Source organism: Fusarium oxysporum, chromosome 4 (assembly GCF_000149955.1).
Source record: "Fusarium oxysporum f. sp. lycopersici 4287 chromosome 4, whole genome shotgun sequence".
Lineage (NCBI taxonomy): Eukaryota > Fungi > Ascomycota > Sordariomycetes > Hypocreales > Nectriaceae > Fusarium > Fusarium oxysporum.
The window spans coordinates 459,109-482,328 of record NC_030989.1 but is presented as its reverse complement, the minus strand read 5'-3'; the positions used below and the strand labels follow the sequence as shown (position 1 = coordinate 482,328).

The 23,220-nt window shown below is 48.6% G+C and overlaps 8 protein-coding genes across 8 annotated transcripts; 5 read left to right on the top strand and 3 right to left on the bottom strand.

Moving 5' to 3' along the window:
* Positions 1–2: 2 nt before the first annotated feature.
* On the top strand, positions 3–1,366 carry FOXG_07549 (preprotein translocase subunit YidC; the record flags this gene model as incomplete). The annotated part of the gene is made up of 2 exons (XM_018386133.1): positions 3–860; positions 908–1,366. Coding segments are annotated over 2 exons (1,317 nt in total), but the record flags the coding sequence as incomplete, so codon positions are not given.
* A 573-nt stretch (positions 1,367–1,939) lies between these two features.
* FOXG_07548 (uncharacterized protein) lies at positions 1,940–3,727 on the bottom strand (the record flags this gene model as incomplete). The annotated part of the gene is made up of 6 exons (XM_018386132.1): positions 1,940–2,023; positions 2,085–2,716; positions 2,763–2,979; positions 3,026–3,301; positions 3,348–3,416; positions 3,470–3,727. 6 exons carry the CDS (start codon positions 3,725–3,727, stop codon positions 1,940–1,942), a joined length of 1,536 nt encoding a protein of 511 aa, XP_018243244.1.
* Positions 3,728–10,567: 6,840 nt separating this feature from the next.
* Positions 10,568–13,449, top strand: FOXG_07547 (uncharacterized protein). Its single transcript, XM_018386131.1, has 5 exons — positions 10,568–10,775; positions 10,823–11,163; positions 11,211–11,886; positions 11,939–12,024; positions 12,075–13,449. Exons 1-5 carry the CDS (start codon positions 10,638–10,640, stop codon positions 13,321–13,323), a joined length of 2,490 nt encoding a protein of 829 aa, XP_018243243.1. The 5' UTR covers positions 10,568–10,637; the 3' UTR covers positions 13,324–13,449.
* FOXG_07546 (uncharacterized protein) lies at positions 13,415–15,005 on the bottom strand (the record flags this gene model as incomplete). The annotated part of the gene is made up of 1 exon (XM_018386130.1): positions 13,415–15,005. The coding sequence occupies one exon, from the start codon at positions 15,003–15,005 to the stop codon at positions 13,935–13,937; it is 1,071 nt and encodes a 356-aa protein (XP_018243242.1). The 3' UTR covers positions 13,415–13,934.
* An 847-nt stretch (positions 15,006–15,852) lies between these two features.
* Positions 15,853–16,329, top strand: FOXG_07545 (uncharacterized protein; the record flags this gene model as incomplete). The annotated part of the gene is made up of 2 exons (XM_018386129.1): positions 15,853–15,953; positions 16,101–16,329. The coding sequence occupies 2 exons, from the start codon at positions 15,853–15,855 to the stop codon at positions 16,327–16,329; spliced, it is 330 nt and encodes a 109-aa protein (XP_018243241.1).
* A 512-nt stretch (positions 16,330–16,841) lies between these two features.
* Positions 16,842–18,545, bottom strand: FOXG_07544 (ATP-dependent RNA helicase FAL1). Its single transcript, XM_018386128.1, has 4 exons — positions 18,358–18,545; positions 17,272–18,312; positions 17,058–17,223; positions 16,842–17,006 (listed from the first exon to the last, which is right to left on the bottom strand). The coding sequence occupies exons 1-3, from the start codon at positions 18,464–18,466 to the stop codon at positions 17,165–17,167; spliced, it is 1,209 nt and encodes a 402-aa protein (XP_018243240.1). The 5' UTR covers positions 18,467–18,545; the 3' UTR covers positions 16,842–17,006; positions 17,058–17,164.
* Positions 18,546–18,649: 104 nt separating this feature from the next.
* On the top strand, positions 18,650–20,396 carry FOXG_07543 (uncharacterized protein). The gene is made up of 2 exons (XM_018386127.1): positions 18,650–18,851; positions 18,897–20,396. Exons 1-2 carry the CDS (start codon positions 18,759–18,761, stop codon positions 20,160–20,162), a joined length of 1,359 nt encoding a protein of 452 aa, XP_018243239.1. The 5' UTR covers positions 18,650–18,758; the 3' UTR covers positions 20,163–20,396.
* Positions 20,397–20,502: 106 nt separating this feature from the next.
* Positions 20,503–21,612, top strand: FOXG_07542 (uncharacterized protein). The gene is made up of 2 exons (XM_018386126.1): positions 20,503–20,765; positions 20,817–21,612. The coding sequence occupies exons 1-2, from the start codon at positions 20,530–20,532 to the stop codon at positions 21,538–21,540; spliced, it is 960 nt and encodes a 319-aa protein (XP_018243238.1). The 5' UTR covers positions 20,503–20,529; the 3' UTR covers positions 21,541–21,612.
* Positions 21,613–23,220: the final 1,608 nt, after the last annotated feature.

The following is a 23,220-nucleotide window of genomic DNA, read 5'->3' as shown; positions in this document are numbered from 1 at the left end:
CACCTCTTACGGCTGGGACAAGAGTTGGTGTCAGGAACATTTCTGCGCCCATTGTTCTTGGAGGCATTGCTTCGTCAAGGCAACTCTCGCTCTGGGGTTATAACATCTATGGGAAGAAGAAGACAGAAGAGCCAGCTGTTGAAGCCGTCACAACGCCAGAAGCTCCCACTCCTCCCGAGACTATCGATCCTACACCCATCAACGAAGCTCCTACTCCTGCCGCCGATAAGTTCGCAGATGTGACACAGTCTGCTGAACCATCTTCCGTTCTGCCCTCCGAATTCGACCTCGAAAGCATTGCCGACCTCGCCAACCCCAGCATTCTCACCATGCCCGAGAACATTGGTTTCCTGAAGGAGATTGGCCTCGACTATGGCTGGGGTCCTACGTCAGTTATGCAATGGGTTCTTGAACACGTCCATGTGTATACCGGTCTTGGATGGGGTGGCTCCATTGTCGCAACTGCGCTCTTATTACGTGTCATCATGATCTATCCTCAACTTCGTAGTGTCAAGTTCAGTGCTGCTACGGCTAAGATGAAGGCGGATCCTCGAGCCAAGGAAAGTCTGGAGCTTATGAAGAAGGGTTATCAGACAGGTGATCGGGAGATGGTTCAAAAAGGACAGTTTATTGGTAACATGGTCCGAAAGGAATACGGCACCGAGGTCAAGAACATGTTCTGGGCTTTTGTACAGATTCCCTTCAGTTTTGGTCTCTTCCGAGTCATCAACGGCATGATTCACATCCCAGTTCCATCTATGGAGAACGCTGGCTGGGCCTGGTTCACCGACCTTACGGCTGCCGATCCCTTTTACGCCCTCCCCGTTGCTGGTACCGTTCTCCTGGTCGGCACCTTGAAGGTAAGATTCCCGGGCTCTATATGAGATTCTATTTAACATCAATCTAGCTCAATTCTAAATACACACCCCCTGAGCAAAAGGCCATGATGAAGAACATGGTCTACGTCATGAGTGCAGTGACTCTATTCGCTACGAGCTTCCTCGGCGCTGGTGTCAACCTCATGATGGTTTCCACTGGAGCTGCCACCTTCATCACTGCCGCCATTCTCAACAACGAGTCCGTCCGTCGCGCTCTCGATCTTCCCATCCCCAAGATCGAGGAGCCCGTCTACAAGCCTCCCCGTGTCACTCAGGCCAAGGGTATCGAGGGTCTTCGTGAGCGTCTCACCGACAACCTTGACAACATGAAGAAGAGCGTCTCCGACCAAGTCGGCAACATGACGAATCAGTACAGCGGTACTGCTGAGGAGCGAGCTGAGAAGGCGAGAAAGGAGCAGATTCAGAAGCTCGAGAACATGCGACGAAAGTTGGAGCGTGATGAGTTTGAGAAGAAGTACAAGCGATGAGCAATTGTATCACAAATAACTGTAAAATAAGGATAAACTTGTACACTGTTCAACTGGATCAGGCATTGTATAATAGGCATTGGAGGGGAGCGACATGATACCGCGGGGGCTTTTGCATGACTGGATATAAAAATGTCTGCATGTATCTATCGATGTAATAGAAACACAACCTAACCATCCCAATTAATCTGTTTAAAGACAACTCAACTCAACTCAATAATTAAGCGGTAAACGCCTTTAACGACTTGACTTGACTTGACTTATGTCTCGATTATAAAACTAGGCAAACCCCCTGCCAAGGTTCCTTTTCCGCCCCGCAGCTCCCTTTTGCCCATTCCATTTCCATTCATCTGCTGTGTATTGTAATAAATAAAACCACCACCTTTTTGCCATTTTGCATACGGCAAAAGAAAACACATCTTCTGGTTTAATTGAATAAATGCTTTGAATGCTTTCGAAGAGAGTTTAAAAAAGAAACTGTAAGCTTCACGCTCTATTCCCCCGGAGTTTCCCGTAATGTTCATTTCAGTTAATACATCCAAGAAGGGCATATGTAATAAAACAGCGCCTCTTTTAGAATACGGTGCCGTCGCTCTCGATAAGGATCGGGGGCTCCTTGGTATTAGGTCTGTTGATCTCGGCAATCTCGCGGCCGCCCTGGAATGAGTTAGTACTGTTTCGTGGTTTCGGGGCATGTTGTTTGGTGGAATAAACTTACCCTCCAGCTACCAGCCTCTAGCAACTGCGCCAAAGTCAATTCATTTCCACCCAGCTCTGGCTTCAGTGCCTTGTTAACCTCAACGCACAGCATATCGAGGAAACCGACTGTGACACCTCTCCACTCAACGATGACATCGTCACTGGGCTCAAACATGGGTGCTACCTCGACGCCCTTTGCGCCTGTCCGTTGCACCCACTCATTGTAGTTCTGAAGACCCCTCTCCAAATCATCCTTCCTCAAGTTCAAGACACCCATATCGACGAAAAGACCACCGTTTCGGTACTCGGGCAGACCGGTGAGCAATTCTGTTCCGGCAAAGTGCATCTTGAGGAGTTGTTGCATCGGTTGCATGAGCGAATAGGTGAGCCATTGGGTGAGTTTGTGGAAAGGAAGAATAGACTCCCAAGCAGCGGCGTTTGAGCTGTTGGGGAAAGCGGAAACCTTGGGAGATGCGCCAGGTTGAGGCATAGCCTGGCAGGGCCAAGCGTCACCAAGGGAGACACCGTTGATCGCGGTTCGGTTTGCGGGCCAGATAGGAGCGAGACCAGTCATTAGGACGTTCCACAGGACGGGCAGGGGAACGATAAGCATAGACGAAGCTTGTGTTGAGGGGTGGCCGAGGAGATGGTCTAAAAACGATTAGCTTTGTCGCGGGAGGCCGTTAAAGTTACATACCGATTAAGCATCCAGGGCGACCCTCAAAGCCCCAGAAATCGTCCTTAGCGGCTAAAGCTTCTCCAAGGCGGATCAGAAGATCGGTGCGACCCTGAATACCAGCCATTTCATTGCCAGGTTTTGATTGAAGACCAGCAGCGAGCTTCTCGACAGTGAGATTCTTGAGACCATCCTTGTCGACCTGGAATTTGTTGTTGGGGTTTCCAGAAAACAATCCCTGCCAATATTAGCATCTTGTAATGCGACAAAAAATCTGTACTCACAGTCTTGAACATCTCCAAGCTGGCAACTGCGATTCCCTCTGATCTTCTGTACACGCGGCCATTTTCATTACTCTTGTATTGCCAGGAAGTGCCAGCGCCCGCATCTAGAAGCACGCTGACTAGGAAAAGGTCGATCAAACGTCGGCATCGCTCTGTGTTATCCACGTTGGTGGGCCAGGTGGAAAGAAGCTGGGCAATGCGATCTCGACCTCCGACAGCAAAGTGCTGGTATCTACCATGGCCGGGAATGCTGAGGAAGGGGGCATCATAGTCTCGCTGCAAGCTGTTAGCTAGAAATTTGGCGATTTTCGTAGTCACTCACCTTGATAATTCCTGTAACAAAAGTAACCACATCGGGAAACTTGCCCATGTCCACATCAAAATGCTTCAACTCATTGCGCAGCGCCTTGTCAGTGACAATCTTGCTTCGCTCTCTCACAGCACAAGACTTCGCAAGTAACCAGCAGGGTCGAGCTGAGGGTCCGGAGGTCGAGGGAGATCGATCTTTGGGAGTTTGACTGGAGACATTGGGCCACCGGGGGATGTGCTAGTAGCTGAAGTTCGATTGAGGGGGTTGCGGTTGGCGCCAGGAGCAGGAGATCTCAAGCTCGAAGAATGCGAGTTTACGCTCACATTGGACTGGGAGGTGTTGATGGCCTGGTCGCCTTTTGGCGTCTTGTCTTTACGAGAAAACAGGCCCATCTTGACGGGCTTGTCGGAAATAACGGTTACACAGTTGCTGTACAGAGTCGAGGAAATTCGTGTTTGTTGTATGTAGAAACTGATCTGGGCTGATAGAAAGACCAGACGAGAAAGCTGAGGCTTCGGGGAGGTGGGGCCTCTTAGAGCGATGGACTGAACTGGACTGGACTGGAGGGGAAGGGTCCGTGAGTGGGCGCGCAGTCAGAGGCGGACGGAAGAGGGTGAGAGGGACGAGCGTCTGTGGTGCGTCTGCGTCTTGGTCGTGGGTGCGTCGAGGATCGGAACGAAGCGAGAAATGATTCGACGGCTACAGCGCGGGATGCGCGGGCGTTGACCTCGTGTCTTTGATGCAAGGGAGCAAGCAATTGAGATCTGACAGGACCTGAATCAGCGTCTAACAAGTCTCTTTTCTGCAGAAGCAAAAAACTATAAACGACAAAAACAGAAACGGTAGACAAGAGGGAAGGGGATGGGGGTAGGAAGACGGGGCACGGCGCTTTTGAGGAACCCAAAGACCCAAGAGCCAGAGCCAGCTAAAACTAACAAGCTAAAGTCGAGTGAAGTGAACTGACTGACTGACCAGGGAGGCCCAGGCATCTCGGAACAGATGAGCAGAGGCAGTCAAAGTGTACCCACACCGGTACAAGGACCCTACCAGTGTCGAGCGAGTGGGAGAAAAAGAGGCGTCAGGGGGGGACCCTCGACTCCTCTGCGGGGATTCGGGGGCTTGAAGGCTTGGAGCTAGACCCAACAGCGGCCCAAGCAATGAGCGACCTACGAGAGTTGGAGGTGACCGAGCGTCGTTCGGGGCCCCTGAGTCCGTCGGCGATCGCGCAGGGTACAAGGGATCCGCAGGGATGGTTAGAAGGATGCTCTGCCTAGCACTGCACCACAGTCAGTGGTCTCGCTGGTGGTTTTGGGGCTTTGCACTGGTGAAATTCGAGGGTTGCTGAGCTTGCTTAGGTCGTCTGCTCTGAACGGGTCTCACGAGTCAAAGGGTTTCTGGTGTATCTGTGATTTTTTGGCGGGGAATTGAACTTTGCGGATTGTTCGCCGAGCCGCAACTCTTGGACCTGGCCGTTGTTGATGATCTTGCTAGGTTCAAAACTGGGGAACAGTTATGAAGCGGCTCCGTTCATGTCGATTACCTTATGAATCGTGAAATGCTCTTGGCGACACCGTCAAGCATTTTATGATGCAATGGCTTATTTCGTAGAACGAGGCTGATTCGGGTTTGGCTTCAAGGTGAAGAAGAGGATAGTGTTCTGTAAAGAAGAACCCTTGCTGCAGCTGCAGAATGGATGGGATGGGATGTGCTGCTAACTGACAGCCTTGCTGGAATTGCCAAACTCAGCTAGGTAGGAAAACTAACTAAGCTATTGGAGACGGCTCGTCTTGATTGACGGCGAGCCAGAAGACGGAAATGAGATGGACGCAACGAGTCATGAAAGATTCATGACAGCCTGCTAAGCGCCTGGTACATTTGCATAACGTTGATGTTAGTGGGTGACGGACTGTCCAAGATCAAGCACTAACAAGGCGGACTTGAAGACAGAAATTGTTGAGGCCGAGCACAATTAATCGACAATTAATCGACAATGAGCCCGTCACTGTAGGAATTGAAATCTCGAAATACCCGCCCGGAAGAGGATCGGCACGAAGCGAGACAAGAAATAACGATAAAGTCGAATTGTAAAGTGAGACATTCTGGAATGCCAAATGTCCACCACAATCGCGCGTGCACTCAGACGAGATCAACTCCACAATGAACCGAGAGAAGCAGCTAAAAAAGAAAAGAAAGGCTCAACTGGCGGCAGGCAACCAATTCGGTATCGGGTCTGTCTGCATCGTATCCCTAGGCTAAGGCGTACTGGCGGTTTACGATAAACAACGCCAATCGGTCGGGACGTCAAGCGAAAAGAGGAAAGTGGCTTTTCTTCGAGAAAAAGAAATGACTGACTTTACAAGCGGCAGAAATCGTCGAATGAGACGAGTGTGCCAAGAGGAAAATGATTCGAAAACGCTGGAGAAAAAAGAGAGAAAAAGCAAAGAAAAAGCAAACCTGTCAAATTTAGTGGTGATTCGATCTTGAGAATCGAAAGATGTCAAGGAAGGAACTATCTGACCCAACCAGACATGACTTTCTGGAACTGAGATGAGACATGAGGCAAACGAGATAGCGATTTCGTGTTTGCTTCATCAATCGATTCAATCATTACAAGCCTCTATTACTCCTTCTAAGGATACTCCTTCTATGCATATTCATCTTCTTTCGTTCCCCCACTTCAATCTCACAGCACATGGCAAGGGACGGAACCGCACGTGGCATCAGAGACAGCCACGGCCCGGAGAACTATTGAACTCTTGAACAAGACATATGCAATGTGATTGTGATATAATATCATAAGATGCAGAATAAGTCAACTTCAGAGTTCAGTGGTGATAATGACTCGATCAATTGAGCAATTTATGACCTTTCACAACATCCTATTTGGGTATGCTAATGTTGCTAGATTTCCGAGTCAGCCTCAATCCTACCCACACAAAGTCACTCTCTACTGTCAAGCCCTGCGATTTTCTATGCAAGTCTCCCAGGCACAATCACACTGTCACATTGAACCCTTGTTCTTCCCCGGTGCATGATCCCTGTAGGAATTCAGGTACGTTTTTGCACATATCTCTCGTCAACCATCTCTCCCTTCGTCCTATCTCACTATCGTCTACGTATTCATTTTTCGCACACTTTGCGCTGACTCGAGTACCAGCAACACCTTCTCAATGATCCACTAGCTCTTGTCGATCCCGTCTTCGAGATGCAAGCCAGGATCTTTGTGCAGATTATCCGGTTCGCTGATCTACCAAAGCATTGACCACGCACCACGGCCCAGTGACAACCGCGCGTGTGTGGGCATTATTCGGTTTCCCAATAGCTTGCGGTCGGCCTGCCCTCTTTGGTCCCAGAAGGAACACCGGGGCTAGTCTTACGCTTGACAAGGGAGAGACAATTTACACTGGTAAATCACCCGGGACTAGTGAGCACAAGTCAGGGGTAAACCTACTGCCCCCTAGAGCAAGAAACTTGGGACCTCGATCCTAAGTGACAAAATAGGCCTTACAAGAAACCTCCTAACCTGAGAGTAACTTGCCTAAAATTATCATAATTTACCTAACTATTTTTGTCATTCAGGATCAAGGCCCCAAGTTTTTTGACCTCCCCTGGATTGGAATTGGATGCTCGTAACGGCTTCTTCTTTCCATCAAGCTTCGGCTGACTCTCCCCCATGAAATGGACTCCTCTGTCTATTGGTCGCCTGATGATAATAGCGTGAGCTTTTAAGAGTCTGTGCGAGCATGTCTTTTAATGTTGTGCATCGTCAATCCGCGCCTCACCCGCACGCACGAGCATGATGGTTTGTTAGTGACGTTACTTTCCACAGCACAACTTTATTTAAACAATATCAGAGTTTAAGCATGAATAATGAACAGAACTGCTTTCTCACGGCTTGTCAACTCTTCACAAGTTCACCCCGAAGTCTCGCATCATCGTCGATCTAATCGATGAGTATCCACAGCTTCGACCCGACAGGCAAAAGAACCTTTCCTCACAACAATCACAACAGAAAGAACAGAAGCTTGGTACCAAGAATGGCTCTGACCCTTGATATCATCGGGCCGGATCGTCTTCCCCCGGCGGACCCAAACCAAATTTGGTGCTTCACCGGGGGGTTATTCCGACTGCTCTTTTGATCCCAGTCGTTCTGTTCCTGGCTAAACGAAGCGGAACCAGTCAACCGCAGTCTAGAGAACAGCCAAGGTTGCAGCGAGATTAGGGGGGATGGAATTTTCGAATGGAAGCTCGGGAGAAGGGCTCACGAATGTGATGGCTCATGTGAAAAAGTGCCGCCTTCAACATTCCAGTCGACGGACAATATTAACGACCCGAGAAACTCTCAACGTCGAAGTTAACTTGTTCAGGAGATCTTTAAGCGATTGGGATACACGCTAATGAATTGGGTCGTGGTAATGCACTCAATCTTGCATATCCATTCCGCACCATTTTACGATTACCTCAATTCGGACGAAAGGGCGGCACAGGGTCTTGCTGAACTTGGCCGATATCTACAATGGCCGATATTACGGTACATCCCCAAACTACAGAGCCATATCTCAGTAGCATTTTGCGTTGTTTTTCATCACTGCTCATTTACCAGCTTTCACAAATCCCATGTCTCCCCAATTAAAACCCCCTGCCACCGGGAATCTTCCCCGAACGCTCCCTCGGTTCCGTCATTTCATTTCAGTTCTCGTTAACAACGCCCTTTTTCCCATCCCACATGGCAACCTTTCCTCTTTACTCTCCAGTTGGTAAACTCTCATTCAGCCTTTACTGGATATTGACCATGTGCGTGGCGTCGGAGTTTCTCTATTAGGTTCAACTAGGCTTGTCCTAGATACAAATCCGTGTCTGTGCCGTGCCCCGGACTCTGGACGGTTTTTGTCTTGCATGACTCTTGCGCTTTGATCTCCAGTTCACGCTGTGATGACCTGATCCTTGTCCCACTGCCAGGACCATCTCTATGCCCGATTTGAGAACATGTCAAGGCTGGCTGAGACAAGAAGTCATCGAGATGATAGAGAAAACAGTGAGAGATACCGAAAAAATACATCTTTTTCAGGGTTCACGAGGCAGCAGTAAATCCCCTGTCACTACCACGTTTTACCACACTCCGGGGACTCTTTCACGCCGCAGAAGTGCATAAAATCCCATGCCAATCAACCCATTCCATGCATCCCCCAAAAAGAACCCATATCCGAATATCATCCAACACACACACCCATCCTCTGCACCATCTCCCACTTCCCATCCCTAGACCCAACGACTTTCTTCGAGAAGGACTCACCAGGGGCAATCCCGGACCGTTTCAGCCATGGCCAGAAACAGACCTTCCCTCCGAAGATCCCCTTCGCTTCGTTGACCAGAGAGCCGGTAACCTAGGCTGTTCTCGTCATTTAAACTTTCTCGCTTGGGTTTCAGAATACGGGTTTTGTCCTGACTAACGGAGGTTTTTTGGGGGGGTTTGCGACAGGAGAGCAACAAAAAACGGTAGCTGACTCGGTTGGGGATGGCGATTGACTGCCTGAAACGCACTTGGAATGACATGCTGGTGATAGATAGATCGAAGCTTGTCTGTTTCCGGGTGAGATTGGGCTGAAACTGAGGTTCTCATGGTTGATGACAGTTCTGATAAGATTTAGTCTGGATGAACATGAATCGAGGACGATGGTTACGCCAACGATATAATAGGAGACCTCGCAAGTGTCAAGAGCTGTCCAGTGCTTGCGCCTCGAGGACCAAGTTGGCAAAAGAATGCGAGCCTAAAGGGACTCAAGGCGTGGTGCCTGAATAGCATGAATGCTAAGCTTTGTCTCATCGGCAGCCACAAGCGTTGAGCTTTAACTAGCTCCTCGGAGGTGCCCATCAAGGGACACTCAACTGAACATGAATTCGAGCGGCGTCGATATCTGAAACTACCTACCTTTGAGTTTGTGTATTGATAAGTGCCAGTGGTCTCCCAGCCTTATTCATGCCTTACACTAGTTCAGCTGAGATGGCATAATAATAACGTCATGACATTTACAAGGCATTAACGTCCAGTTGTGGCATTCATATTAAGTTCACAAGTGATGATTGTAACGTTTGCTCCGTCGGCAAGGGGTTGCGGATAGAACGATATTGTGACTGTAGTTAACTGCCGAGTTGTTGCAACGAGCCATGTTTGACGTTGCGTTTAAGCTCATGGATTATCAAACGTGTTGCCGCGCGTATAAGTCATGTTACCTGACGATATGTCCATTGAACAGGGTCCGGGTTGGATTGAGAGAAGAGCACTTATGGAAATAACTGTAATCCGCGGACATCAACAACTTCAGGCTCCACTGACAATGTCCAGCTGTAACTTTATAGCAACCCAGAAATAGACACTAAAGATGTCTTGACATGAGCCTAGACCCGGTTCACATATGGTGCTGGAATACGCTTAGCAGTCATAATACTCTCCAAATTATCCCGCCCAGGTCAAGATGAGACCGAGGGAGGGAACTCTTCAGCAAGCAACAATAACCTTACGTATAAGAGTTGTTAAATTGATAAGAGCCAAAATAGGGCTCATCCAAGTACTCCAAGACATAGATAGTTAGTTAGCTCCCTTGTCTTTCTCTTGCCCTCTGGTTTGCTAGAGTAGCTTGCTCTAGACATAGCTAAACTTGTCTCGGGGATGTTCTGAATAACCTCATCAACGCATGTGCGGGATAAGAAAGAACTAGCCGTGCTACAATTTCAGTTCCCAGAGTAAATGTGATTGGTAAGCTGTTTGTGTGTGCTTTTACCACTCACCGAGTAGGCTGTGTTCGCCAGACTTTTGCGTAATGTAACGAACTGAACACTACAGGTCTAATTGGTTGTAAATCACAACAAAATTCTCGTTGCTGCAGTTAGTATTGGTCGCCTCTTGTCCTAGAGCCATTCACTCAAGATGCTCCCAGTCAAATCCAGGTTAGAACGAGATCTCCAATCAACATGAGCTCAATGGAGGCCATTTGTTAAGTCTTCTCGATCAAGTCAAGAGACAGAGTTATACATCTTATCAAATAGGATTGAAGCGATGCCATCTACGGGCCCATCACTTGTCATTTCTGCCTCCAGTCTCACCACGTCACCTAAGGTAGGTAGGTGGCGCTTTCCGAATAACAAGGCGTATCAGCACAGCCTGATTGGGCTGTCCAACAAATCAGTCGCCTAACATCTCTTTTCTCCTCATATTTACCTCTCATTCATTTATAGCATGAACCCGCCGCACCATTTATGAAGCAATTGCACCTCGACAATCGATATTGAGTTGTAACCTACGCTATGTCGGGATTTGAGATTCTTGGTGCCATTGCGAGTTCTATCGCTCTGGCACAAGCGGTCAAAGGGACAGTCAAAGCCATAGACTTTCTACGACAAGCCTCAGAGATGAAAAAAGAGTGTAATAGATTGATGAACGAAGTAAGTGTACTGGACGAACCTAGTTATGACTTGGCTAAGAATGACAGATACTAATAATTGACTACTTCATCATGCAGGCGAGACAACAGACAGATCCGATGATGCCAGCACAACGACTACTCGGATCTGCAGAATACCCGCTAGTCACCTTAGCGACACAAGAGCTAGAGGAGATTCTGGAAGAGCTCAATGAGATTGTTAAGAAATATTCACGCTCCCGTATGGCTCACGACCGAAAGAGATACACAGATAAGATGAAATGGTTATCAGATGCAAGCAAGATTGAAGAGCTTCGAGAAAGAGCTCAAGCTATGAAGTCCAACCTGCACACGGCAATCACGTTTCGAGTTTCTTCCATGGTAGATCGAGGAAATGTGCGACAGGAAGTGTGAGTTCTGGTCATACTGTCCGTTGTCTAGACTGACGCATAGGAAGGCTCTTTCACCGTGTGACTCAACAGCTGACTTACTATACTCAAGAGACTCACAATATCTCTCAAACGCTACCCAGACTACTTCAAAACCCCCAACCCATGCCAGAAGATTCAAGCACAAGTCTACAACCATGGACGCAAGGCACAAAGATTCACAACAAGCCCGACCCACCAGCAACGGAAGGGAACAGAGTTGCTGATAGCAGGACAGCTCCCTCGGCAAATGTATCCACTCATGAAGTTCCCACTATCAGTGAGGAGAGTTTTGTCAGTGTGACAACCATTCAACCCATGGGCACACGTTCGTGTGGCCTGAAGTGCCAATGTCGATGCCACCGCGAACGACGAGACCAAACTGGTGCCTGGGCAAGCTCTCTCCTCTCTTCATGGATAGTTCGATATGAAAGGATAGACACCAATTGCCGAAGAACATGCAGGTGCAGGTCCAGCGTTGAATTCGAATTTCGGCTTCCAAACTGGCTATGGGCAGGAGTTCTTTCGTTTCAAGCAACGCGAGGGCCAAGTATTAGCTTCTCCTTACGTCTATCAAGGGTTCTCGAATCAGACGATACTTTATGGATGACAATGGCGAACTCATCCTTACTAGAAACTCGTCTTAGAGAGGGATTTGCATACTTTCCGGATGACATAGCTGGAGGTGTCTGGCCCTTGTTATTGGTACGTAAATCAGGCTTACAAAGCGTGATAAGCCAGTTGATACGGTTTCTAGATAGCATTGAGGAACAAGAGTTCGGACAGCATAGAAATCCTTCTCAAGCTATGGAAAAACATACTGCCAAGTCAGGGGCTATCTAGGTTCGTCCCGATACAGGATGCATATGATGGTCACAACTGATGCTCGGTAGGGAAATCGGATACCGACTGAAAACATATGCTGTTATATATCCTGGGACTGCAATGAACTCAGTGATAAACAAAGCATTGTCTTTTGTGAAAGATTGGGAAGAAGTGATCATGACTAAAGTTCACATAGCGGCAGCAGAAGGTGGAGTGTTGGAGGCATTACGGGAGCAACCTTGGGCCATCGACGAACTCAACGAATATGGAGAGGCTCCAATCCATGTTTCAATTGGTAATAACAACTTTGAAGGACTTGAGCAACTGATCGCAGCCAATGCTGACATCAATCGGCAAACTGGTTTCGGCAATACCCCCCTCATGAGAGCATCCTACTACGGGCGCGACACAATGGTAAAGAAACTCTTGGGGTACAGCGAGAGCCGGAGGTGTATTGGGCAAAGCACTGCAGTAGGCCAAACTGCCCTGCATTTTGCTGTTCAATCAGGGTCTGCAACCTGTGTCAGATTGTTGCTTGAGGGTGGAGCGTCCGCATTGAAGCTCAATCAACTCGGCGAAACCCCAATGCACCGCCTTGCATGGGGAAGACAAGATGACCAACAAGAAATTGACGAGATAATCGAGCTTTTGCAAGCTCACGGAGCTGATATCGAATCAAAAAATCGTGATGGTTGGACACCAATGTTTTGGGCATGTGCAAAAGGCAATGTCCCTGTCCTGAAGGCTCTTGTCAGGGCTGGCGGGTCACTCAGTGCCATCAGTTCACACCGGCAAGGCATACTTCATCGGGCGGCTTGCTCAAACAATTTCGATGTTGTCCATTGCCTGGCAGAGCAGGACCTTGAGGATATCGACCCGCAACTTCGAGACCTCTCCCAGGGCGAAACTCCTCTGGGCAGCTTGACTTGGATCTTTGGTAAATATGTTGTGCCATCCGATCCTATTCCAACTCCAGATCAGCAGAAAGATTTCATCAAACTCTATTTCGACTTGCTGATACGTGGCTTGGAGCGTCACATGTTAACTCTTCAGAATATTCAAGAAGCAATAGAAGATAGAGACCCGAAGACCACAACAGAACTCCTTCACACACTTATTAAGAGGAATGAGGCCAGTTTCCGGCAGAACCTTGTTGACTGGTATAGAGGATTCATATTTTATGTTTCAGATGGCCAGTGGGATCATTTGAAGCAGGCAATATGCGACGAATATGATGAGACATCTGAGAAAGCTAAAAAGGCAGCAGTTGCGAGAGGAAAGACGATGGCAGATCCTGAGATGAAGGAATTTTTCTAAGAGCAAACATGGAGCAATGGGATATTATATCATCGAGTCGGGCCGCAAAGTAACAAATTGTGTATTCGTCCCCCAGTTAGCTATGTGCAAATCATCTCTTCTCCGTGAACTCTTCTGTCCTTGCTTGTTCATCATCTCCCTGGCCATAAAGAACATGATCAGACAAATCCTCAATCTTCAAGAAACACTTTCGGCCCTTGATAACCCAGAATCCGAGCCCAATGACCAACATGACGCCGAACACAACAATAGCAAAGTTCATATCCCCAACAGCCGGGTTTGGCGATCCAGGGAAGAAGAAGAAAATAGTTGTGATGATGGTGTAGATGATGGAAATAATGTTGAGTGCCGGTCCAAATCTTCCAAGACCAAACTCTCCTCCCGCAGGCAACTTGTCTCGACCAACGGCCATCAAGACAGCGATAGGGATGGCGTATGAGATTGTCAGAGCAATAGTGCTGACACTCAAGATGGCTGAGAGAGTAGTGCTTGAGAAGAAGTACAACAATCCAAGGATGTTGATAAAGGCTCCTTGGAGGATCAAAGAACGTGCAGGGACTTGCCAGTAGGGGTCAACATAGGCAAAGTAATCCCCATATGGAAGACCTCGATCACGAGCAAAACTCCATGTCAGTCTTGAAGCTGAAGTCAGGATCGACACACGGACTGACCAAACCCGTTAAAGGTGAGAAGTTTTGATCAACACCGCACCTCCTTTGAGGCCAACCACATTCTGAACAACCTCGATGAAAGGAAATCCAGAGGGTGCATCCAATGTCGTAGCAAGGTCTTGAATGCAAACAGGCAGGCACCAAGAAGATGAAGCCTGAAATTGCGCCCATAACAATAGCCAAAACCATTGTTCTCGGGGCGTTTCGTCGAGGCGCGGGGATTTCTTCAACCATATGAAGAACAGAATCGTATGCAGTCAACGCATACGCAGACTGAACAAGGCCAAGGAACCAAACCACGCCATCAGCCCAACCCGTTTCATTGATCCAAGTTCCAAAGACGAATTTCGGAGATTGATACTCAAGAGTTGAGTTCGTTCCAACGAGAATAGGAAGGGCGAGACAGAAGGCGATGAAGAGACCGACGAAGCCAACGGCGACAAAGTTGTTGAACCAGGGGAGGAATTTTTCCGAACGGCAGCCGACGTAGTTTACAAACGTAAACAAGATGTTGATCCCAGTGTAGACCAGAAACATAACCCATCCATTATTCATCCCCGTCCACTCCGGGTCAAACATGAGTTTCATCGACAGCACAAACTCCGCCATGAATGCAATCTGCGAAGCAGAAAGACACCACCACCCAACAACACTTATAAACGCCGTTAGATAACTCGCGAACCTTCCCCACGAAGTCTTCCAAAGCTTGCCAACCCAGAGCGCCTGGCCCAGCGCAGACGGCATGCTAGAGCACATTTCGCCCAGGGACATGGCGATACACACATTGCAGAGTGTGACGAGGACAAGGCCCCAGAGACAAGTTACAGGCCCGCCGTTCTGGATACCTGTTGCGAGGGATTGTGCGCAGACGGCCCATGTGCCGAGAATGCAGAAGGCGAGGGATAGCATGCTCAGGGTGCTGAATTTGCGGGTGAGGGCCTGCTCGTGCCCGAGGGCTGCGAGGTCGAGAGCATCGCGTTCGGCCTGGTTCATTTGTGTTGCTTTCTCCATGGTACGCCAGAGCTTGAGTCGATGGTCGGATGAGTGTAGTAGAAGGGTGTGATCATTCTCTGGCAGTGAAGCAAATCAAGATATATAACAAGATGTATATCAAGTATGATATTGAAGTCGATATTGAATTGTTTGGTGATCTACTACGGGACATCGCCGTCTTATATATCCATCACTTATCTTTTACCCCAGACTCCAATGTTACACCAGCCCGTGCGCTAGTAAACCTCCGCATCGAACAACGTGCAAAGTATACACCCTTTTCAGTTTAGTGCAGCCGATTTGGAGGTTTCCGGGTGGGTTTCCAACTAGAGAATAGATCGCTTCCAGGGACTGTACGGGTGACTCGGCGGGTTGGTGCCTTATCTAACGGTCGAATTACCTCATGGGTGTTTGGAGGGTAGCTGATAAGGGTTGTGGGGGATGGAAGTTGTAGACATTTGGATCTAGAACGAGCCATTGGGGATTGTTATTGGTTGTTAATTTACGAAGAGCTTAGCTATCGCTTTAACATTCCTAAGAAGGTAATGGGGGACAGAAAAGGTAGGGGTTGTCAGCTGCAGAATGTAATGACTTACAACCTGTCACGGCATTGTGTTTTCTGACTCCTCCAAAATGGCTTGTGTAAATTCCTATTTCTAGGAAACGAGCGAGAACAGAAGCTTTCATCTAACTGTATGCGTTGTGAATTATTGAGAAACATTCGTAGAAAGAACAGTCTATTGAACTTTGCTTGAAGAGCTCTGTGTATAAAGATGAAGCTGTGTTCATTACCCCAGGTTCTACGTCCTCAAGCGTTCCAATTACTTACATACATTGATTTACTTTACACCTTGTAACAAACACCATGGCTGACAGTCAGAATAACTGGGAGTCAAACACCGTAGTTGGAAAAGAACAGTACGAAGAAGCACGAAAGAACTGGCTCGACACAGCCAAAGCAGCTCAGTAGGACAAAAACGAAGCCAAGCAAAAGTACAACGAAGCCGACCCTGGCACACCCTACGTCGAATGGCTCTTGAGACAGGTACAACATCATCACAAACTGACGCAGGCCATCGCTAACCCCTGCTAATAGAGTCCCGCATTCACCAGGGCCTACCATGCATTCGGTAAAGCCCAAGCCAAGTTTGACGAGGTCTATCTCGAGTACGACAATGCAGCGGCGCAAGCATGGATCGATGCGAAGGATGCTGAGAAGAAGCGGCTGTGGAATAGGGATGAGGATGATACGCCGTTCTTGATCGTTTTGCCCGAGAATATACCTCCGCCTCGCAAGACGGAAGAGGAGCTTTGGTGGGAGGGCACAAGCAAATATGAATAGCATTTACTACACTTGGTCATGGGTTGGTGAAGCTATGATAGAAATTCGTATTTCCGGGCCGAGAATCATTGGCATTTGTAAGTCGATGTCAAGGTATGTAAGGATTAGGAAATGTTTTTGACCAGATATGTTTGTGCATTAGCATATGCTCCTTTAAGTTTGAGTTGGCCGAAGAGCAATCCGGCAATGGATCGTTGAGGCTGAGTACCAGCTACAGCTAAGTCCACAGGGCTTATGCGTGCCTGTAGCTAAAATGAACGTCAAGCAACACAGTGTACTCTATACTCAAAACACAACCAGCACAACGAAACTCGCAATATGTTACAGTTGCAATCTCTTTACCCCGTGGGGAAGATCTCATGATGATCTCCAAAAGCAATCCATCACGTAAAAGAAACAAACTCCATCATCTTGATCGTGATAACACACAAAAGCATGGACGTTAAAATTGGGCTTCGGCATTGACCAGGATCATCATCTCGACCCACACACGTCAAAGATGGTGCTTGTACGGATTAGGAAACTTCGGGCGACGAGACTGATAAGACGGGATCATTTGTTCTGTATCAATTTTTGTAATTATTTTGTTTGACTACATGTCCCAAAGTTCAGGGTCCTTTTGATGCCCCCCTTCTTCTCTTGTTCTCGACAATCTGGTTCTCTGCTGCACTTTGAATCTGCCTGGATTAGTTGTGTTCAGAGAGTATGGATGTGAGATGGCAACCTACTAAGCATAGTACACGGCCCCCTTCCTCCACGCTTTTCACCACGTTCTTCGACGCGGGTCCTTTCTTCCTGATTGAATGCACTTGTCACTGAATTACTGACTCTTTGCTTATGCAATAAGGTCGGCAACGTTCATGGGCATCTCATCGATCTGGGTAGAGTAGTACACTAGAAAGTCAGCTTTATTCATGACCAGACGATATCAAGGACACTTACACTCAATGTCTCTCAGGATGCGCACATCTTCAGTAGTAACAAAGTTGATAGCAACACCCTTGCGACCAAACCGACCACTTCGACCAATGCGGTGGATGTAGTTCTCACGGTTACTAGGAAGGTCGTAGTTGATAACTAAACTGACCTGCTGAACGTCGATACCACGAGCCCACACATCAGTCGAGATGAGAACACGGCTGTTGCCCTGTCGGAAATCCTGCATGATGCTGTCTCGCTCCTTCTGAGGCATGTCGCCGTGCATACTGCTGACTGTAAAGTTCGCCTCGCGCATCTTGTCGGTAAGCCAGTCGACCTTGCGTCGGGTGTTGCAGAAGATGACGGCTTGCGTGATGGTAAGGGTGTCGTAGAGATCGCATAGGGTGTCGAATTTCCAGTCCTCCTTCTCGACGGCGATGAAGTACTGCTTGAGACCTTCGAGGGTCAGTTCGTCACGCTTAACGAGAATGCGAACGGGATCGGTCATGAATTTGGTCGTCATGTCGAGAACGTCGTATGGGAGGGTGGCACTGACGACCACGACTTGAGTGGCCGGGGGGAGGTATCGGTACACATCATAGATCTGCTCGCGGAATCCCTTGTTAAGAAGCTCATCGGCCTCATCGAGGACCAGCATCTTGATGTGTCTGGTGCGCAGGTGTCGTCGTCGAATCATATCGGCCACACGGCCTGGAGTGCCTGAGACGATGTGTTGACCGTAGTCGAGCTTGCGGATATCCTCTCCAACGTTTGTGCCTCCAATACAAGCGTGACATTGCACGTTCATGTAGTCGCCCAGAGCCATGACAACGGATTGAATCTGAGTAGCCAATTCTCGTGTCGGTGACAGAACAAGAGCTTGTGTCTCTCGCACCGCGGTATCGATGACCTGCAGCATACTGATGGAAAAGGTAGCTGTCTTTCCGGTACCAGACTGCGCCTGAGCAATGGTGTCGCGACCCTTGCAGACCTGAACGATAGCTCGAGACTGAACAGCAGAAGGCGACTCGTATCCGTAAGCGTAAATTCCACGAAGCAAGTTCTCTGCAAAACATTAGCTATATCACAGAACTGACCCTCACGACATACCCTTCAGCGACATCGATTCGAAAGTAGGATGGACCGTAACCTCCTTGGAGGTGGAAAATTCCATCCTCTCATCGGCCTTTCGGTCAATTCCTCCAGCGCTTTCAGCCATGATTTCGTCTGTTGTTGATGAATATTTGTAAAATGAAGAATGCGATGAAGTTGGGGCTTTTCCGGGGTCAAAGTTTTGGTCTGCAACTTTTAGAGCAAAGACGTAACACAGCGCGCGCCGGATATTCTTCGGTCGGCAATTGCGCGCCTGAACGCCACTGAAACTCGCGACAGGCTCCGTAATTTTTTAAGCATCAAGCTCACCTCAACTTTACCATCTTCATTCAGTTGAAGATCATTGTATTTCCGATTTGTGATACCCGCGAGAGTTTTTGCAGTCAAGTTTCGCAAGGATGCTCGTTCTCGAAGAGCAGCGCTATATCCATGAGGATCTAGAGCGTCTGGAACAAGGTATCGCTGATCGCATTCGCGATGAGCCCAGACATGTGAGTAGCTTGAAACGCTTGATGAATCGCCCACTGACTCTTCAGATCCGTGATCGCCTCAACAGAGACCATGAGATTTCTCAATTATTAGACCAGATCCAGGTTCAATCAAAAAACCTCCTCGACATCTACAAAGACGAAAATGGTGTCCGATCGCAAGAGATTCAGCAGATCGGTACAGGAGACCCATTCGCGGAGTTCTACAAGCAGCTCAAAGGTGTTCGTGAACACCACGAGAGATATCCCTACGAGCAAGCAGAAAACTCGGAGCAGCGATATCAGATCAAGAGATCAGATGGAGAGCCGCTACCATCTATTGTCGACACGCTATTCTCTGGAGAGGAAGCTTATGGACGATTTTTCGATCTTAACATCTGCCACGAGGCCTACCTCAATCTTCCCAACGTTCGACGACTGACATATCTGCAATACCTCGAGAACTTCGACAACTTTGCCCCAGGACATGGCGGAGTCACGCGAGCGAACAAATTGACGGATCAGTACTTCAAGTACGTTGGACAACTAGCAGAGTACCTCGAGAGCTTCATGCGACGTACACGACCGCTGGAAAACGTGGACAAGGTGCTTGCATCCTTCGATCAAGAGTTCGAGACGGCATGGGACAAGGATGAGATTCAGGGCTGGGAGAAGGGCTCACATTCAACCAACGCCACTGCAAAGGAGACCAGCACAGCAGAAGCTGTATGGTGCGAGGACTGTCAAAAGGAGTTCAAGAACGAAAATGTCTACAAGAACCATCTCACAGGGCGAAAACACATCAAGGCTGCCGAGCAGCGAAAACAACGACAGGAGCAAGACTCGCCAGCCAACGGCGCAAACGGAACCGTCTCAGCGACACGACTAAAAGAGCGCGCCGTCGCAGAGCGAGAGTACAGAGTCAAGCGCCTAGCCAGCGCCATGAGCACCGAGCGAAGCGACACCAGAGTCAATGTCGAGCGCAAGCAAGGCATGACAGAACGCGAGCGCGCCCAAGAACTCGAGAACCTCTTCAACGCCGAGGACACACCCCAAGAAGCTCAGGACGACGGCGAGGGCGAAGATGAAGACGGCGAAGAGCGAATCTACAACCCCCTCAAACTACCCCTCGCATGGGACGGCAAGCCAATTCCCTTCTGGCTGTACCGTCTTCACGGTCTGGGTGTCGAATTCCCCTGCGAGATCTGCGGAAACTTTGTCTACATGGGTCGACGAGCCTTCGACAAGCACTTTAATGAAGCGCGACATATTTATGGTCTTAAGTGTCTGGGGCATCACCAATACGACGTTGTTCCGCGATATTACCCGTATTGAGGAGGCGCTGCAGCTGTGGGAGAAGATTCAGAAGGAGAAGAAGCGCACAAAGGTTGATGAGGGAAGTGTAGTCCAGATGGAGGATGGGGAGGGCAATGTCATGCCGGAGAAGGTTTACTTGGATTTGCAGAAGCAGGGACTGCTGTAGATGTATTTGTATTTGTATTGTATGGTGAAATCAGAGACAGGAGTCTCGCCCATAATTCATTGAATTTAACGCGATCATGATGGGTGTCTCATTACTCGTGAATATTGGTGATAGTGAAAGGGGTCAAGGCATCATGACTTGATTAGTCATGACTCCATCGCCCCTCCAACTCACGCTCACACCAAGTAAACATCACCATCAATTCCATCATCAGCAATCATGTCACAGCTATCAAGACCTATACCAGCCCTTTACGCCGTATACGTGCTCCGTTCAACAAAGCGCCATGCATCAATCTACATAGGCTCAACGCCCCATCCCCCAAGACGTCTGAATCAGCACAATGGTATAGCTCGAGGCGGTGCAGTACGCACTGCGAAAGACACACTGCGACCATGGGAGGTTATGATACTTATAACAGGGTTCCCAAGTTCGATTGCTGCGCTGAAATTTGAGTGCGTTCAAGTCATGTTGTATGAAGTTTCTGGCTTACTGAGTTTTCATAGATGGGCTTTAACGAACCCTCATTTAACGACACATATATCAACCGAGGAGCGCATAACAACAAGGGCGCCTAGGAAAAAAGGACAACGGAAGTCCCGGAAGCCTATTCACAGTCTGAGATCTGTGGTTTCGAATCTTCATTTGCTCGTTGGTGTGTCGAGTTTTGCACGCTGGCCACTTACCCTGCACTTTTTTGTCCCAGAGCCCAAGAAAGCTTGGGATAATTGGCTAAAGAATAAGGAGACAACACCACGAGAGGGTATTAAGATCACTGAAGACTATGCACCAGATGAAGGGTCGAACGGGACTAAGTCCGTTGAGCCCTGGGGTATTCACGCTCTGCCACTGGATTATGCGCCCATCAAGCCATACATCGAGAAGGCGCACAACGTCGTGAAGTTTGAACGAGAAGGGGACTGTGTCCACTGTCACGAAGCACTAGAGTCAGGAAAAGGACTACAACCAATGTGTCCTCACGACGGATGCGAAGCAATGGGTCATCTCGACTGCTGGTCAAAACACGCCCTCAAAGGTGAACCCAAGGAGACATTGCTTCCCTTATCATGCACATGTCCAAGCTGTGGTGGCAAGATAAACTGGAGCGACATGATGAAGGAGTTGACTCTTCGTGTAAGGGGACCGAAGGAGGTTACGAAATTACTCAAGAAGAAACGGCGGACGAAGAAGGAGATTGCGGCTGAAGCTGAAGCTGAGGAGGATATCTGAGAGTGGCTTGGTTTTTTGCTTTTGGCGTTAATAGGAAGATACCCGCTCTGCAATTCATTAAATTGTTATCGATTTTCAATGTTTCGGATGTGAGCATACTTTTGATCAATCGCCGACCAAAGCTCGACAGCAAGTCGCCATGATGGTCGTGCAGAGTAAGTTTAAGCCAGTGAATTAAAGTGTCGCTGTCATTCAATTTTTTTTTTTTTTAGCATCACCTCAAGAAGCAAGAAAACCCGGAACCCTGACTTAGAATGCCAGTGATAACTCAGAAAAAAGTCTGTTAAGTCCTTGCAAAATCCACCTGAGTCTTTTTATTCAGGGCTGAGGGCCCCCAAGTTTCTTACTCCAAGCACTCTCTTTTGAAGCCTCACCCAAATCCATTGTGCGCCCCGGTTCCCCACGCAATGACCTGACCAGGACCCCGGCGTTTGTGCTGAACGTCATCTCCTCGTGATTGGCTCGTAAGCGGCTCATTATTAACTAACCCCTGTTCATTGAGAGTTCGATATCAGATTGGATTTTCTGGGCCCGCCTTTTGTCTCTGTGGCCGTCAGACTTTTAGGGGCATGCCATCGCTATTGAGCGGGACAAAAGGCAGCCACACAACTGGACAAGGAATATGATGATGCCAGTCAGCGCGTGACTGGTTTCAATGTCACCCATGCCCTGCCGCATTCGGATACCTCCTTCTCCATGACGACGTGGCCGTAATATAAATATTTTCTTGTCTGTCAGACTTGTTCCCTTCGCATGGAGCGTGATATTGATACTGAATGTGTCGGGTCACAAGCTGGCGATGCTCAATGGATACCAATATGCCTCATAAGGCTGTGGCATTCTCCCTGAATTTGGGGGGTGCGTCGCAAACGTGTTGATTAGAATTCGATCAGGCCCAGACGCTACAGTGACCGCGTGCCGACAAAGAGCCTTTCTTTCAAACCGATATCTTCTTTGTTCTTGCCATGCTACTTTTGTGGACATTGACGATGTGATTCTCGGTAATGGGGGCACCGGCCGGATGTCGTCGCTAGTGGGTCTGCCACATGAGTTTTCCGGGCCCTGTATCAGGACGGCGTTTTTGAGCGCTGAAACAGCCAACAAAGACTTGATTGGAAAGAAAAAGCATCGTTGGAACGCGATATGGTCGGTAATGTAAAAAGAATGATACGATGGATATTTTAAAGTTGTAGTTGTCCAGAAAATTCACTGCAATTCTTGTACTTGCTGGTCCGAACCCACCGGCCCTGCCTCCGTACAGTCAGTGACAGAGAAGGCGGCGGGTACTTGTGCCTGGCGCCAGAATCGTGCTAAACAGAGGTACCTACCTGCCCGTCCAGTCCACTTTAGTCTTTGGCGTGCACTTACCAGGAACCTCCTGCCGCACCCTGGCCTGGGCTTCCTTCCCTTCACACCCTCGTCCCTTGTCCCTTCTGGGTTCCCTTTGAGTGTCTAGGTACCGTCCGTCCTTCGTCGCTCGCTCGCGCCTCCAAGATCTGGGATTCCCTCGACCCATTCCCACCTTCCCAACTTCCGTTCCCACTCACACCCTTCACCCTCCGCTCCTTCCTCACGCTGAATTCTTTCATTCAGCATCAACAGTCCCTATCAGAGTGGTTGACTGGTTCTTTCAGCCATTACCACTACGAATATCAACTTCGGGTACTTCATTCGAAAGTC